Source organism: Rhea pennata, chromosome 5 (genome assembly GCF_028389875.1).
Source record: "Rhea pennata isolate bPtePen1 chromosome 5, bPtePen1.pri, whole genome shotgun sequence".
NCBI lineage: Eukaryota > Metazoa > Chordata > Aves > Rheiformes > Rheidae > Rhea > Rhea pennata.
The window spans coordinates 44,952,717-44,967,569 of record NC_084667.1 but is presented as its reverse complement, the minus strand read 5'-3'; the positions used below and the strand labels follow the sequence as shown (position 1 = coordinate 44,967,569).

At 54.3% G+C, this 14,853-nt stretch overlaps 1 protein-coding gene across 3 annotated transcripts in view; it reads right to left on the bottom strand.

Moving 5' to 3' along the window:
• Nucleotides 1–3,281: 3,281 nt before the first annotated feature.
• KDM2A (lysine demethylase 2A) overlaps nucleotides 3,282–14,853 on the bottom strand; it is a 56,294-nt gene continuing 44,722 nt past the window's right edge. For 2 of the 3 annotated variants that reach the window (XM_062576315.1, XM_062576316.1), the window contains 10 exons: nucleotides 13,373–13,456; nucleotides 10,897–11,163; nucleotides 10,597–10,728; nucleotides 10,427–10,516; nucleotides 9,910–10,086; nucleotides 8,814–9,526; nucleotides 7,495–7,658; nucleotides 6,992–7,150; nucleotides 6,580–6,795; nucleotides 3,282–6,394 (listed from right to left, as the gene is read on the bottom strand). In XM_062576315.1, coding sequence (XP_062432299.1) covers nucleotides 6,213–6,394; nucleotides 6,580–6,795; nucleotides 6,992–7,150; nucleotides 7,495–7,658; nucleotides 8,814–9,526; nucleotides 9,910–10,086; nucleotides 10,427–10,516; nucleotides 10,597–10,728; nucleotides 10,897–11,163; nucleotides 13,373–13,456 — 2,184 coding nt within the window. In that variant the 3' untranslated portion in view covers nucleotides 3,282–6,212. The remainder of the gene's footprint in view (nucleotides 6,395–6,579; nucleotides 6,796–6,991; nucleotides 7,151–7,494; nucleotides 7,659–8,813; nucleotides 9,527–9,909; nucleotides 10,087–10,426; nucleotides 10,517–10,596; nucleotides 10,729–10,896; nucleotides 11,164–13,372; nucleotides 13,457–14,853) is intronic. The other variant, XM_062576317.1, reaches the window with a different exon arrangement.

Sequence of the window (14,853 nt, the reverse complement as noted above, 5' to 3'; positions counted from 1 at the left end):
CCTCACAGATCAGATCAGCAAGTGTGGGTTAGATGAGTGGACAGAGGTGGATTGAGAACTGGCTGAAAGGCAGAGCTCAGAGGGCTGTGATCAGCAGTGCAGAGTCTAATTGGAAGCCTGTAGCTAGTGGTGTCCCCCAAGAGTCAGTCCTGGGTCCTGTTTTGTTCAATTTGTTTGTCAATGACCTGGATGAAGGGACAGAGGAGGAGGAGTGACTGATATACCAGAGGTGTGCTGCCATTCAGAGAGACCTGGACAAGCTGGAGAGTTGGGTGGAGAGAAATCTCATGAGGTTCAACAAGGGCAAGTGCGGAGTCCTGCACCTAGGGAAAAATAACCCTGTGCACCAGGATAGGCTGAGGCTTGACATACTGAAATGCAGCTCTGAAGGGAAGGCCCTGGGAGTGCTGGTGGATAACGAGTTGACCATGAGCCAGCAATGTGCCCTTGCGGCCAGGAAGGCCAATGGTACCCTGGGGTGCATACGGAAGAGTGTTGCCAGCAGGTCGAGGGAGGTGATCCTGCCTCTCTACTCAGCCCTGTGGAGGCCTCATCTGGAGTTCTGTGTCCAGTTCTGGGCTCCTCAGTACAAGAGAGACATGGAGCTACTGGAGAGAGTCCAGCATAGGGCTATGAAGATGATTATGGGCCTGGAGCATCTGCCCTCTGAGGAATGGCTGCGAGAGCTGGGCCTGTTTAGCCTGGGGAAGACTGAGAGGGGATCTTATCAATGTATACAAAAATCTTAAGTGAGGGTATGAAGAGGATGGGGCCAGAATATTTTCAGTGGTGCTCTGTGACAGGATTAGAGGCAATGAGCACAGACTGAAGCAAAGCAAGTCCCACCTGAATATGGGGGAAATGTTCTTTCCTGTGAGGGTGACAGAGCACGAGAACAGGCTGCCCAGAGAGGTTGTGGAGTCTCCTTCTCTGGAGATATTCAAAATCTGCCTGGGTGTGATCCTGTCTTAATGTGCTCTAGGTGACTCTGCTTGAGCAAGGGTGTTGGACTAGATGATCTCCAGAGGTCCCTTCCAACCTCAACCATTCTGTGATTCTGTGTGATTCTGTGAGATGCATTGTGGGTCAGTGTGTTTGTGAGACACTGTTACACCATGTGAGACACTGTGTGTGTGCGCGAGAGAGATCATTTGTTTGTGACACCGTGTGCATGAGACTGTGTGCCAGTGTTTGTGACCCTGGGTGTGTGCATGACACCACGTGCCCGCAGCTGTGCAGAAGACACTGTTTGTGTGGCGGTCGTGTCCCCACACATGGGACACTGTGTGCAGGTGAATGGGATACCAGGACAGGGGCTGTGACATCCAGGAAGGAGCCCATGCCTGTGTGCATTGTGCTGCCATCGCATGGCACTGAAGGGCCTGGCACCTGGGCCTACTTGGGCAGCAGCTGGCAGGGACCCCAGGCACTGAGTCAGGAGACCACTTTGCCAATGCGTCCCCTCTCCCCAGGGGAGAGAGACGCAGCTATAAACAGACAGCACTTAAAATAGCCAGGCCCAGAGCTGGTCGAGCAACTGCCCTGTGTGACCATGTCCCTAGCAGGGCTGCCCGGTCCTGGGCTGGGGGAGGAAATGCAGCCAGCCAGGGCAGCCTGCCAGGGCACTGAGGCTGGTGGAAAGGGGGCATTAGATGTCACTCTGTGCCAGCCCTGTGAGTTTGGTTCAGCCCTTTGAGGCCATGGAAAAGCAGTGGCAAATCCATCCATGCTCCAGCTCCGCTCCTGGCTTCCAGCCTTTAAATTGAGTCTCACTGAGGAGTGGGAAGAAAAAAAAACAACAAAAAGGAATCCTTGTGAAAAACTATTTTCCAGGGAGTTTGGAGCATGGGGAGGGACAGGAGATCCCGTGCCACCTTGGAGGTTCCAGCTGGAAGAGGGGAGGCGAAAACAGGCTCTCTGGGCTGCAACAGGATGGAAGCAAAAGTCTGGGCACAACCATGCAAGCAGGAATAATGAAGCTCATGATTTTGCTTAATTTTAGCTGGCTGAAGCAAATCTGGCAGCAACAGCTTGGCTGCCCCTGTGTGTAGGCTGCTCCTGGGAGGTTGAGGCAGTCCTCAGGCAGCAAAGAGGCTGCAGATGGTGACGGTGGAAACTCTTGGAGATTGGGCAGAGTCACCCACTAGATCCTCAGCCCGAAGACAGTGAGGACCAGGTGAGCTGGGATTCAATCACTGCACATGGTGCTCCCTGAAGCTTGCTTGACTCGGAAATTCAGCACAGCTCCCTCCAACAGGATGCTTTGTTGGAGAAGAATGTCCAAAGGAGGTCAGGGCAGTGCTGGTGGACTAATGATCAGGATAAATATACATCATATCCAAAAAGGCACCCCTAGGCAAGTTAGGCTGGTGGTCTGAATCCAAGAAGAGACCTCTGTTTATGTGAGAGAGGTGGCCAGGCTGCCTCAATCTGTGTTTTATGTGCCTCATTTTGAAATGATGTCTGGAAGCAAAATGACTTTGTGTATCAAAAAGGAGGGGAATAACCCAGCTATGCCTAAGAGCAGGCTTGAAATGGCTGAAAGTGACAGGAGACAGCAGCAGCAAGAGAAACCCAAAGGAAAGGCAAGGGGTATCCCGCTACAGTGCAGTTCCAGCAGCAAGCTCTTCCAGTCCATGAGCTGGTACAGGACATCCCCAGCAGTCGAACTGTAGCATTGCTGGCAGCTGAGGAAGGCAGGAAGCACCTTTGCTTTGCCAGCTTGACCATGCCTTTTGGGAGGTAAAATACCCTGCTACAAGCAGAGCCAGTTACTGAGCCATCCCAGCTGCTGTGTGAGGCACTGGCGGGGCCAGTCCCAGCTACAAAGCAAACACGAGTGGGTGTGCTGCCTCCTTATCGAGTGGGAGATGGAAGAGGTGGTTTGGCTGGAGGGAGAGGAAAGCCTTGCTAAAATGTGACTGCTTCAGAAAGGCTGATCTCCAGCAGGGGTGGAAGCAGCGGAGCAGCAAAGCTTTGCCCTAAAACAACGAAGGAAACCTGTGGGAGAGGCAGAAAAAGTGCACGTGTCCGTATGCAGCTCTAGGATGTGGCTCAGCTTGCTGCTGAGGTGGGGGACAAGTGGCCGCAGGGGACTGCTCCCCACCACCACCATCCGGTTCCTGCGCAGGAGCCCAGACACATGACCAAGCCCCACGCTTCCTCTCCACCCAGCTCGGCCTGGCAGAGAAAGCCCAAGGGCCAGGGTGGCCACAGGGGCCACAGCCTCTCCACTCCCCTCTAACTCGCAGACAAACAATGGGCAGAACTGAGATGCAGGGTTTTGTTTTTCTTTAAATTTTTATTCCAAAAATCCACCCCCAAGAAACAAAATATTTCCCTTCAGAGGCTGGTATCTTCCCCCTCCCAACAATATCTCTTCCATCCCTGTGGTAATATAAGTAAAGATCCTCTCTAAAACCAGTATTGGAGAATGCTTAAAAAAGAAAAAAAGAAAAAACAAAACAAAATGCCACCTAGCTCCCCTCCCTCTGCCCCCAGACAAAAATAACCCCCAACCCAAACCATACTGACTGAGAGAGCGTAAGACTTGGTTTGCTTTTACCCTTAATGCTTACATTTAATTTTAAAGCACAAACATCAGAGATGGACTCTAAATCGCCAACAAAAAATATATATTTACAGTATTTCTTGGGGGGGGGGGGTAGGGGGAATTGAAACAAAACAAAAACACAACCAAATCCTTAAACAATAGTGACTTCTCTTGCAGGAGTTGTCTATAGGGAACAGACTGGGTTTTTTTAAATCACTAAGTGATTTTTATATTTATATATATATATGTATATATATATATACACATATATACCTTTTTTTTTTCTTCTTTCCTTGTGAATTTTCACCCCTCACCCACCAAGGGGGCTGGGGTGACCGGTTAGGTGGTAACAAGGGTCACACCTTGATTTCACGTCTCTGAAACCCCAGATGAGGGGGGGCCCTGCAGAGGATGGCTGGAAGCCAGCTGAAGGCTTGCCACTCCGGTTGCCTCATCCCTCCACAGCTCAGCTCGGCTCGCCTGCCTCACTGTGCCACCCTGGAGCGAGGGGCTGCTTTCGCTTGGCGCCAAACGTGTGTAAGCACAGAGATGCTCACTTTCCTGATGGAAGAAGCCCCTGATGCCTGCCCAGCCTGGAAAGCCCCAGGGCTGGCAGAGGCCCTAAGGCCAGCACAGGCCCCAAGGCCAGCTTCCTTCTCAGCTCCTGCTAAGCTTTACCCTAAGCTTTTTTGTTTCTTGTCATGAAACTCAAATCAAATCAAAGGAAAAAAAAAGAAAACCAAACCAAACCAAACCACCAAAACTCTGATTTTTCTGCTGTCTTTCACAGGAGCCACCAACCAGAGAGACAGAGGCAGAAAGCTTCCACTGCCCAGCCATGAGCAGAGGGGCTGGCATTCTCGCTCTTAGTCTCGTAGGTAATTTTCTGCTCAAAGCCCTCCAGATTCATTGCAGCAAAACTCCCGTGTACCGAGGCACTGAGGAAATCATCACACTTGCATTTCCCTTCTCCACCTCGCAGTGCTGGAGCAGGCTCTTGCTGGGGAGGGGAGAAAGTGCAGACCAACCCCTCGACACGGGAGAGCAAAGGCATCTTGCCCAATACCTGGGCATAAATCCTGTGCTGGAGCCCTTGGCAGAGCCAGAGGGGGCTGCAGCCACTCTCTCCTCCCTTATTGCTTTTGAAGCAGTAAGATGACACATGGGCTTGCCTCCACAGAGGCTTCCTGGCCCTTCAGTGGTCCTTTCTCTGGGGCTTAGGAACCAGTGGCACATGGTGTGCTGGTTTGTGCTATCTGTATGCATTGCAAGGTGAATGGGGAGGGCAGGCCAGGCTGGGCTGGGCAGGCCAAGAGCATGGTGTGCAGTTGCTGCCAAGCGCTCAGACACTGGGGAAGAGACAGGGAGCATCTGGTCACAGGCAGAACAGGGAGGGAAATAAAATAGTGACCCAAAAGAAGATTCCAACCTTTTTTCTTTTCTTGCCTCTTTTGATTTTTTGATTTTTTTTTTTTTGTTTTTTTGTGTGTGTTTTTTTTAAAGTGCAAAAAGCTCTCTGCTGCCCTAGAGAGAGGTTCTTTGGACCGACCATTCATTGCAAAGGAAAAAACGGCAGCTAAAAGGGGGTAGGGGAAGGAGAGGACAGTGAGATGGGGCATTTATAGCAGTTTGGCTCCCAGGTCAAAGAGCCCTGGGCAGAGACAGAGCTGCCTTTGCCCTTCTGGCCACTGCAGCCCCAGAGTGCTTCACAATGCTAGGCCATGTGCAGGGAGCTGGGAAGGAAGGGGAGGCAACTCCTGTCCCCCCACTTGCTCACTCACCCCCCAGCAGATGCTTTCCAAGTCCTCCCTGAGCTCTGATGTACCTGTGGTATCTCCCCTGCTCCCTTTCGGTGCCCAGCCCTGGCCATTGCCACAGGGCTGCATTAGGACATGCGATGCTCCAAGGCTGACATTGCCCCAGAGTTGAAGCGCAGTGTCCCCCAGCCTCGTCTCCCCAGCCAGGGGAAAAACATGCCACAAAGCTGCCCTGCTCCTACCCCATTTGTGCCAGCTGTAGGGCCAGGAGAACTTGTGTTATGCTGGCTGTGAGGCTCCTGCCCTAAACACTGAAAGAGCTGCCCCGGTGCACAAGAGCAGTGGGAGAAGGAGTGGGTTCGATCATAGCCCCTACAGCCAGATGAGGAAAATCATGGGGGAGGGGACAGAGGACTGACAGAGCAGGGCAAGCAACAAGCTGGTAGTTGCATGAAGGATTTGTTCCAGCTCTGCTCCTTCTTCCTTGGAGAGATTTCACCCTCAAGCTTGTGCTAACAGGGAAGTGACAAGTGTTTCAAGGCAAGGAAGAGATGGGAGGGAAGGGAAAAGCAGGGGGAAGAGGGTGCCCCACTTCTCTGCACGGAGACCTCCATTACAACCTCCGCCTTAAGAGCGGCCAGCCTCCAAGATGGGGCTTCTTGCCACTGGCCTGTTCCTCCTCTGGTACTGGCCAGCCTGGTGGCATATCTTCATTGGCAGAAGTCCCAGGGGGAGGAGGAAGAAGGATGGTGGAGTGAGACCAGCAGTGGCCCTGCCTGCCGAGTTGTGTAGGAGGCAGCAGCAGGACACAGAGGGCAGGATGGGGATGCGGAGGAGTGGCTCTCCGAGAGGGGTAGGATGGGCTCTTTTCCTTCTCCTCAGTCTGCCTGGAAAGGGGGTCTCTAGCTGATTTTTTGGATCAGCTTCTCGTCAGATAGGCAGTAGAGGCTATTGATGGACAGGTCCGAGATGAAGTGCTCACAGGCTTTGCGGGTGATCTGTTTGCAACCTCGCAGGTCGATTAGAGTGACATTGGAGATACGTCGCAGGTACAGCAGGGCCTGGTCTGTCAGCTTATTGCAGCCTGCAGGGAGATGAGAGAGCGAGCTGCAGTGCTGCCACAAAGCCAGCGCTGCACTTCCGTGTCAGACCTGCAAGGCAGCAGGGGAGGAGGAAGCCACTTCTTGATGGCAAATTTGTCTGGCCAATCCATCCCCAATCCAGCAGGGCGTGGGGAGGCCAGCCTCAGTCAGAGAGCATTGTACCTACCTGCCATGTTGAGCTCAGTGAGGGAGTTGCGTGTAGAAGAGCCCACAGCTGTTAGGAGGTTGGCTGACTGGTCCGTAAGGTGGTTGCAGTGGCTGAGGTCAAGGCGGGAGAGCAGGGGCATATGGCGGATGATGAGCCGCAGTGTGGCATCAGTGATGTCCAGGCCAGCTAGCCGAAAGTCGATCATGTTGCGGAGTTTGCTGCGATTGTCCTGACCTGCAGAGAGAAATGTAGCTTAGTATGGACATACAGCTGTCTGCACTGCTGACTTGGGGAATTCCAGATCTGGCAATGCCTCCTTGCTCTATAACAACAAGAAATCTCCCTCCTTCAGCTCCCCCCAAGTTGTGGTGACCCTTCTTGGTCATGACTGCCCCAGCCTTGCCCTGTGGCAGCCTGGGGAACAGCTTACTGGGTTTGTCTGTTGGAGGTGTGAGCAAGTCCCGGATCTGAGGGTCCTTGATTCCTACCGCCCACCGAAGATCGAGGGTCCTGAGAAGGGGGCAGCTGGAGGTACTGAGAGCACAGACCGCAGACCAGGAACAGCCTGCTAAGATGAGGTCTTTCAGGCCTGTCAGGAGAAGGAAGAGAGGTAACAAGTCAGCCAGCCTCAGTCAGCTCCAAGGCATCCCAGATAGCCCTCTTTATCCAGGCACACAATGAAACAGCTCCCCTTCCTGCCTGGGGTGGGATGGGGAGCCAGGCTCTACAAAGAGAGAGGTCAAAACACAGCTACCGGGGCAGGGGGCACTATCACCTGCTTCTTAGGTGAAGAGATCCAAGCACCCAAGAGATTTCCTGCCAGAAGGGGTACCATAGAGGCAGAGCCTGCCGCTTGCTGCTGTCTTGCTGCAAGTGAAGCCTCCATGCAGGCTGAGAACAGAGATAAGGGATCCCTCCCCAATCCCTGCTCACCTGGCAGCCTGTTGACAAGCCACGTGAGCTGTTTTTTGGAAATATTGGTCCAGCTGAGGTCGAGGCTGACCGGCTGTCTTTTGATGATGCCACTCAGTGCCTGGGGGGTGATGGACTTGCACCTGCTTAAATCTATCTTTGTCCACAATCTCTTGTCACAGCACCTAGGGACAGGGACAAGGTTAGAAGCCAAGGACTGAGAGCCCAGAGCCCTGTGTGATAAGAGGCATATCTGTATGAGTTCCAGGACACATGGGGAGGTTGCTGGTGGTAGGGTCGAGCCACCCAGGGATGCCTAGAACAACCCCAGCACGATTTTGCTGCCACATAACAAGACCAAATCACAACCTTTGGCCGGTTTACCCTTTCCTGGGTGCTCTTCCTGCCAAGGCTAAGATCTGAAGCATCCTTGCTCCCAGCAGGCAAAACACACTCACTCTGGTCCCATCCTATAGCCTCAATGCTCCTCAGTTTGCTGGGAGCTGCAACAGAGCCTGGAAGTGACACAAACTCATCTCCCACAGAAGCCTGCAGAAACTTGGGACCCAACTGCAGCACAGCTCTGCCCTAAAAAGCCTGTGATGAGCAAGGGTATGGTTTCACAGCCCCCACACCCCCAAATACAGCAGTGTCCAGGTCTCCTGCATCTACTGCATCACACAATTTCCATCGGCCGCCAATCAAAGCTGGCGCAACAGGAGCAGCCTGGGCATTCTTGCTACTCGGCAGTTAGAAACCTGCAGCTTCCAGTTGCTGTCTGTTCCCAAGCCTTACATCCACAGCTGTCCCAGTACCAGCATTGTCTTTGCCCTCCCTCCCCCCGCCCCGGGCATTTCCAGCCAGCAAATCCATCCCCGCCTCAGCCTGCCTTCATCAGCCGTGAGTCGTGAGGCTGTATCAGGATGGGAGGCAGGCGAGAGCTAAGATCAGGCCTAGCGGTGGGTGGGCAAAAGGCATCAGCACCTTGCAAGGACAAAAGCAGAGGAACAGGTGTTTGGGTGACAGTTTGTGACTGTCTCCCAGCAAAGGGGAGAAAAGGAAGGTCACAAACAGGGACAGGAGAGACTGGCACACATATGGAAGAGGCAGCAGCAAGCAGGACTCGCTGCAGGGCATAAGGGCAATGCTGCCTACTAAGTGACAGCTCTGAGATGCAGAGGGAGCGCACCAACAGTACTGCAAGTGAGGTCCCTTCCTCCCCTTTCCATCTCAGCCTGTGTCCCTTTCAGGTGCAAGGCTTGGTGTGACCATGCTTGGTCCACAAATCAGGGCACGGGAAGGTCTGCCCATGCTGCTCCCCATAGGTCTCCCACACTCACCATTTGTACCAGGTCTTGCACACCCGCATGCACTCGCAGAGCTCCCTGCGAGTGAGATAGCGGAAGACGGACATCCACACCTCACGCTGCATCCAGCTTTCCTCGCCCTCCTGTGCTCGGCCCCCTCTGCCATTGAGCCGGGCTGCCCCCCCCTCCTCCGCATTCTCGTCATCCTCCTCTTCTTCCTCCTCATCCTCCTCTTCAGCTGCCTCCTCATCCCCCCCACCCCGCTGGGGCATCCTGGCGGGTGTGTGGCGCACGACCACGCGTGGAGAATGCTGTAGGTTGGTGGAGGAGGCTGTGATAGCTTGCAGCTTAGGGACAATGGAAGTGCCATGGATGTCTTTGGTGGGGCGCTGCAGTGTCACGGTGAGGTAGGAGCCATGCAGCTTGGCCTTCTCCACCTCTGACAGCTCCTTCTTGCCACTGGGATTATTCTCTTTCTCCCGCACCATGGTTCGCTCAGTAGCCTGGAGCCGGAGCAGCTGCCGTCGCTTGAAGCGCTCATCCCTGCTGGCACTGTGGTGGTCACTTGGGCCGGCTCCTGGGGATGAGCGTGTCACCATGCCTCGTGGTGATGCAGGGTCGTGGATCAGCTGCAGCATGGGAGTGGGTGAGTTGGGTGGTGGGGTCAGAGGCTCCTCACAACTCCGTAGGGGCCGCAGCACCTTGGCTTGTGCTGTGTCATCATCGCTCTCTTCCACCTTCCGCTTCTGTTGGGAAGTAGGGTAGAAGGTTAGTGGGGATAGAGCAGTAGTAGACCTGGGGAAGGCACCCCCTCATTTGCACCAGCTGTGCCCACCAAGACTAGCGTTCACACACACTGGTAACCAAAACATTCCTTCCCCTTTCACAAAAAGGGGAGACCTTTGAGGTTGGAGGTAGTTTCCACTGTGCCTAGTGGTCCCCAGCCTCTTGCAGTGGAAACCCTTGGGATCACTGCTCGGCACAACATACCACAGGGAACAGGGGTGCTCATCATCTCTGCTTTAAGTGACAGTGAACCACAGAGCCAGCCAAATGTGCACCCCAAGCATGCACATCACCGAGGGGAAGGTGAAGGTGCCCCTAGCCCACTGCTCTCGGTCTAGCTTGCCTTAGCTGCCACATTTCCATCCACAACAGCAGTCACGGTCCTACAGATGACATGGTAGCCATAGGCTGGTCTCCCAGTCAGCTGTTGCTGCACATAGTCTGCTTGCTGCCTGGCAGAGGGACCCAGGTGCCCTTGCTGCTTCTGCAGGAGCCTGGCTTTGGCTTGCTGATGGGCTCTCTGGGAGCACAGGGGAACAGAGCAGGGAGCTGTTAGCACCTCACCCTGAGATTCCAGGAACTGGCTGCGACAGTGTCTGCCAGGTCCCCAAGTGCCACTGTGCTGAGCCCTAAACAATGCCCATCCTCAGTCACTGCCTTACTGATCCCCCAGCTTCCATTGTTCCCCGCCTCCTCTCCAACCCTCTCTGCAAATCTGCACATGCACCTTTATCCTTGCTGCTCTTTGCATCACCAGGCCATTGCCGTGGCCTGGTGTGGCTGAACCCTGCCCGTGCCCCAGCATGATGCAGTGGAATGGAAGACACATCACCTCTGTCCCAGCATAACTCGCCTCATACCTGGCCCTTCTCAGTGTCATCACCCTGGTAGCATTTAGGACACTCCCAGCAGTTGGGAAGCTCATCGTTGAGCAGACCTTCCCCATCCATCTGCGGAAAAGACAGTGCAGGTTAGTGATTGCCCTTCCCTGCAGCCAAGCCCTGTCTGTCCTGGTGCCAGAGCCGCTCACCTGCAGACAACCAGGGTGAACAATTTCATTGCAGATGCAGCACTCCATGAGCTTCTTCTCGAAGTCCTGTGAGTCTTCATTCTGATCTACCTCCCCACAAAGTGCACAAGTGACCGAGTGAGGCAGCCTAGGCTACAAAGGAAAGCAGGGGTGAAACCAGGGCAAGGTAGGTGCCAGATGGCCCCCAGGAATCAAAAAATGTTGTCATTGCCCTCCTCTTTCTGTCCTTGTAAAGCCAGACAAGGTAGCTGCCAGGCTGCAGTGGGCTTCTCAGGGAAAATGATCAGGCCACAGACTCACCGCTAAGCACTGTCGGAGGACGCAGGACTGCTTCATGCGACCAGGCCCACCAAACTTCTTCATGTCCCTGCAATAGTGGCACATGCCACACTCGCCCTGCATGCAAGCCTTGCATTTCCGGCACCTCACCCGCCTCCGTCTGGCTCCTGACACGATGGGAGAGACGGTGGGCCTGACAGGTGTTGGGCGGGGGGTTGGCTTCATGGTGTGAGGCTTGGTGATGGGTATGGCGGGCAGGCGGACCCTCAGCCGGGCCTGGAGCTTTAGCTGGCAACAGATAGAGAGCGAAGAAGCATGAGATAGGGCAGGTTGCTGGATTGAGCCTGGATCAGATAGCCTTTGACTCAAGCTCCAGAGGGAACTTCCTAGCTCCTTCACCTCTCTGCAGGAGAGAGCTGGAGATAAAGGACAAGTCTCTACCAGCACTGCTAAGAGGCAGTCTCCTTGAACAGCACTCAACCTTCATCTCTGCATGCCAAGGGCTCCCATTCCTCCCCTCCTTCCTATCGGGGGTAAGAACCAGTTCTGAAAAGGGTTGCTGAGACTTGAAAGCATTGTGGTGCTCCAACAGACACATTTTATTTCTGAAGCAAGCCACCAGAGAAAGCTTGTCTGGGCAGCCTGAAAATCTCTCCAGGCCTCCATACAGGCTTAGCTTCCTCCTGAAGCAGCACAAGGAAACAGGGCTCAGCTTTGTTGCCAGTGCTGTGCTTCTACTGTATTTTTAGAGTGCCTGAGGCTTCCAGAACTGGAGCTGGCCAGGGTGCTCTGAGTGGAACAGAGCAAGTGCAGACCTCAGAGAGCAGATCTACCCTGCAAACCTACCTACAGGGCAAGAGTAGACCAAGATCCTAATGTGGACATGAGGATTTACATCATGAAGTAGCTGCTGCATTTCAATATCCTGCTGGGCTTCAGCAGGCTCTCTCAAATGGCCAGAGTTCTGCCCTGGGGGAAAAGCTAGTGCTCAAGCCCACAGGAACCCAGCTCAGCTCAGAACCCTAAATCCTGCATGCAAGACTTCTGTCTAGCTGGGTTTTACCAGCCCTGACTGCTCCAATTACTCTTTTTTGCAAACTGCAGGCATGATGGGAACACCCAAGAGCCCTTATTTACAGTATAGGTGGGACGGCACACCTCTCCAGCAGACAACTGCTGCCATGTGTCTTGTCAACCCTCAGATAAATAGACTGGCTGCAGCATCCTTCTGGAGACAGCTCTTACATTGTATGCACCAAAGGTGAAGGACTAGAGACAGGTGCTGTGCCTAAAGGACCCAGCACAAGGGCAGGGTCATAGATGTGCCAAGCATCTGACTGCTGTATCCAAAGTGTGCAGACATCTTCAGGTCTCTATTCCCAGAAACGCTGCCTGAGGCAAGAGGAGATACTTGTGCTATTCAACAACCAGCAAAGTCGCACTGAATCCCATTAGACAGGGTGAACAGGGACAGGTACCTCCAAAGGGCAATCTGAGAGGCTTGTCTGTCTCTAGGTGTCCAGACTGGGTGTTGTCAATCCTCCCTGTTCTTCCCATATATCAGTCTGCCCACAAACTTGTCTCCCAGCATGAAAGGAGCAGCAATCTATGGGGGGTGTCCCAGCTGCCTGCAGGAAGACAGCCTGTGGAGGTGGATGGAAAGCCTGGCCAGCCAGTCTACAACAGAGGCTGCTCCAAGCCTCTCCATCTGCCCAGCAAGCTTGGCCTTGGAAGTGGCCCAGCTTTGGACCTTAGGTTACAAGCACAATTGGAGAAGGAAGGGCAAGTCAAGAGGTCCCTCTCCTGAAGGGTTGGCCGCTCTCCATAGGGAAAGATTCCTGGAAGGAAGGAGCTGCCTTCTCTGGGGTTGCAAGAGCCAACTCTGCAGCATAGGAAAGCATGCAGGTATGCTGGCAGGGACATAAACCAAGAGCGCACACTCACCTAGCAGTGAAGGACTGGCTTGCTAAGACTGCCTTGCCCACAAAATAGGTAGGGTTGATGCTTATCATCAATTCTTCACACCTTGCCCTTCACCTGCCAGGTGAAGGCAATAGCACTGTCTGCCCTGACACACAACGTGGTTTGCACCACCCAAGGTCCCCTTGTCAAGCCAGTGTGCTGCAGCTTCCTTTAGGGAACCACTCCTTCCACCACCAGCAGGACTCTAGCTCCTCTGAGCAAAAACAAGGGGCTGGAACACATGGAACAGCTAGGGATAACCTAATTACCACCCATCAGTTGAACAAGGGTAACCAATGTGGGTATCTTCAGAACTGTGAATAAATGCATTTGCTCAAAGTGCTGTAAAGGCAGCTGAACCCCATGCTCTGCCTCTGCAGCGCTCCCCTTTCTGCCAACTGGCTAGGCTCCCCAGGCAAATGCACACGTGGCGCTGCTGCAACCCAGCCCCAAAGGGCAACTTGGCTGATAGTGGGGAACTGCCTAAGCCACACGCAATATTTTCCCAGGAATATCCTTCATGCCATGCTCTTACCTTATCTCTCTTGGGCCACTGGACGATAGGGATGCCTGTAAGTGCCAGTTTGGGATCGCTGTTCGCGTATTCTTCTAGGAGCAGCTGATGGAGACAGAGGGGGGAAAAAAGCAAGAGACAAAAAGCACAGGTGTGAGCACAGCAAAACAACACTCCTGCCAGCGATGCAGGCTCTGATTAGATGCCAAGGACAGCATGCTTCAAACGTGGCGAGGAAGCAGCCCTCCTCTATCCATGCCTGCGAGCAACAGTCCTTCCCCACATTAGACAGACAAACTCTGTTGAGTCGATCTGCACAAGTGCTTTCATCAACTGCATTTCTGCCCTGAGGCCCCACACTGTGCAGTGGTGGGGGAGAGCGTGGAGCTTTGCCAATCCAGCAGGATTTAAGCCCCTTTCCATCCTCACAACGCTCCCCAGGTGTGGGGCAGCTCAAGGGTGGAGTGGCTTGAGGATGCAGCACTCCAGTACCTCCTCAGTAGTGCGGTGCAAGCTGCCAGGTAGCTGAAAGCTGCTCCCCCACACTGCCTCAGGGTTTGGCTTCAACACGAGATCCCCAAGCATCAAGGCTGGGGGCTGCCTGAACAGACACATTGCCAAGAGCATGGCTGCCTGTCATACCATAGGTCAGAGGCAGACTCCCTGTATGCATCCTTGATGTTTCAGCTCTCCTACTCGCCCCCTCAGTTGTGGCCCTCCCCCCACAGCCATTCCTTGTGAATTTGCCATTGCAAAAGGTGCTTTATTTACTTGGCGTTGCCATGGCTACACTTGCAGGAGACTCCTGCCAGCATTGCCGTGCACACTGAGCACCCACTGAGCACCCACGCTTTCCGCTGCCAGGCGGGGCCAGGGCCAGGGGTTGGGCTGGCTTTCCCCAAGGGGCTGCCAGTTCCTCACGCGAGTGCTCCAGCTCAACTCCTGCACAGGGCACCTTTCCAGTACCTCCCCACCCAGTTCTGGAGGTTGCGAGTGGCAGGAAGCCGCAGCCTCTCCGCTGCTCCTCAGCGGTGCGGCGCACTGTCTACAGACCTTCCGCCACCCGGCCAACCTTCCCTGTGCATGCGCTTAAAGAAAAGGTCAGGGTCTGAGGGTTGCGTTCATGCGCACACACACTCACACACACACACAACCCCCACAGGCGTGGGCACACAGGGAATTGGGGGCTGCCCCCATCCTGGCCCCAGCGGAGGGCGATGGCGTTTTGGGCACGCTCTGAGCTTGAAGAGGTCGATCAGCTCCCCAGGGAGTGCCCGGGTCCCGTGGCCGCATTCTGCTCGGGGCTGGGGTGAGATTGCCATCTCCCAACGCCCCTCATGCTCTGGCAGGAGCGGATAATGCCAAGGGGAGCCTGCAAGCATGCTGCACACTTCCCCCTTTGCCCTGGCAGGAACTCAGCGTGATTCAGTGCGTCCCGCAAAAGTGAAGGGCAAAGGTGAGCCTGGGCACCAGCCCGAGACCTCTTTGGGAAAGTGGAGGAT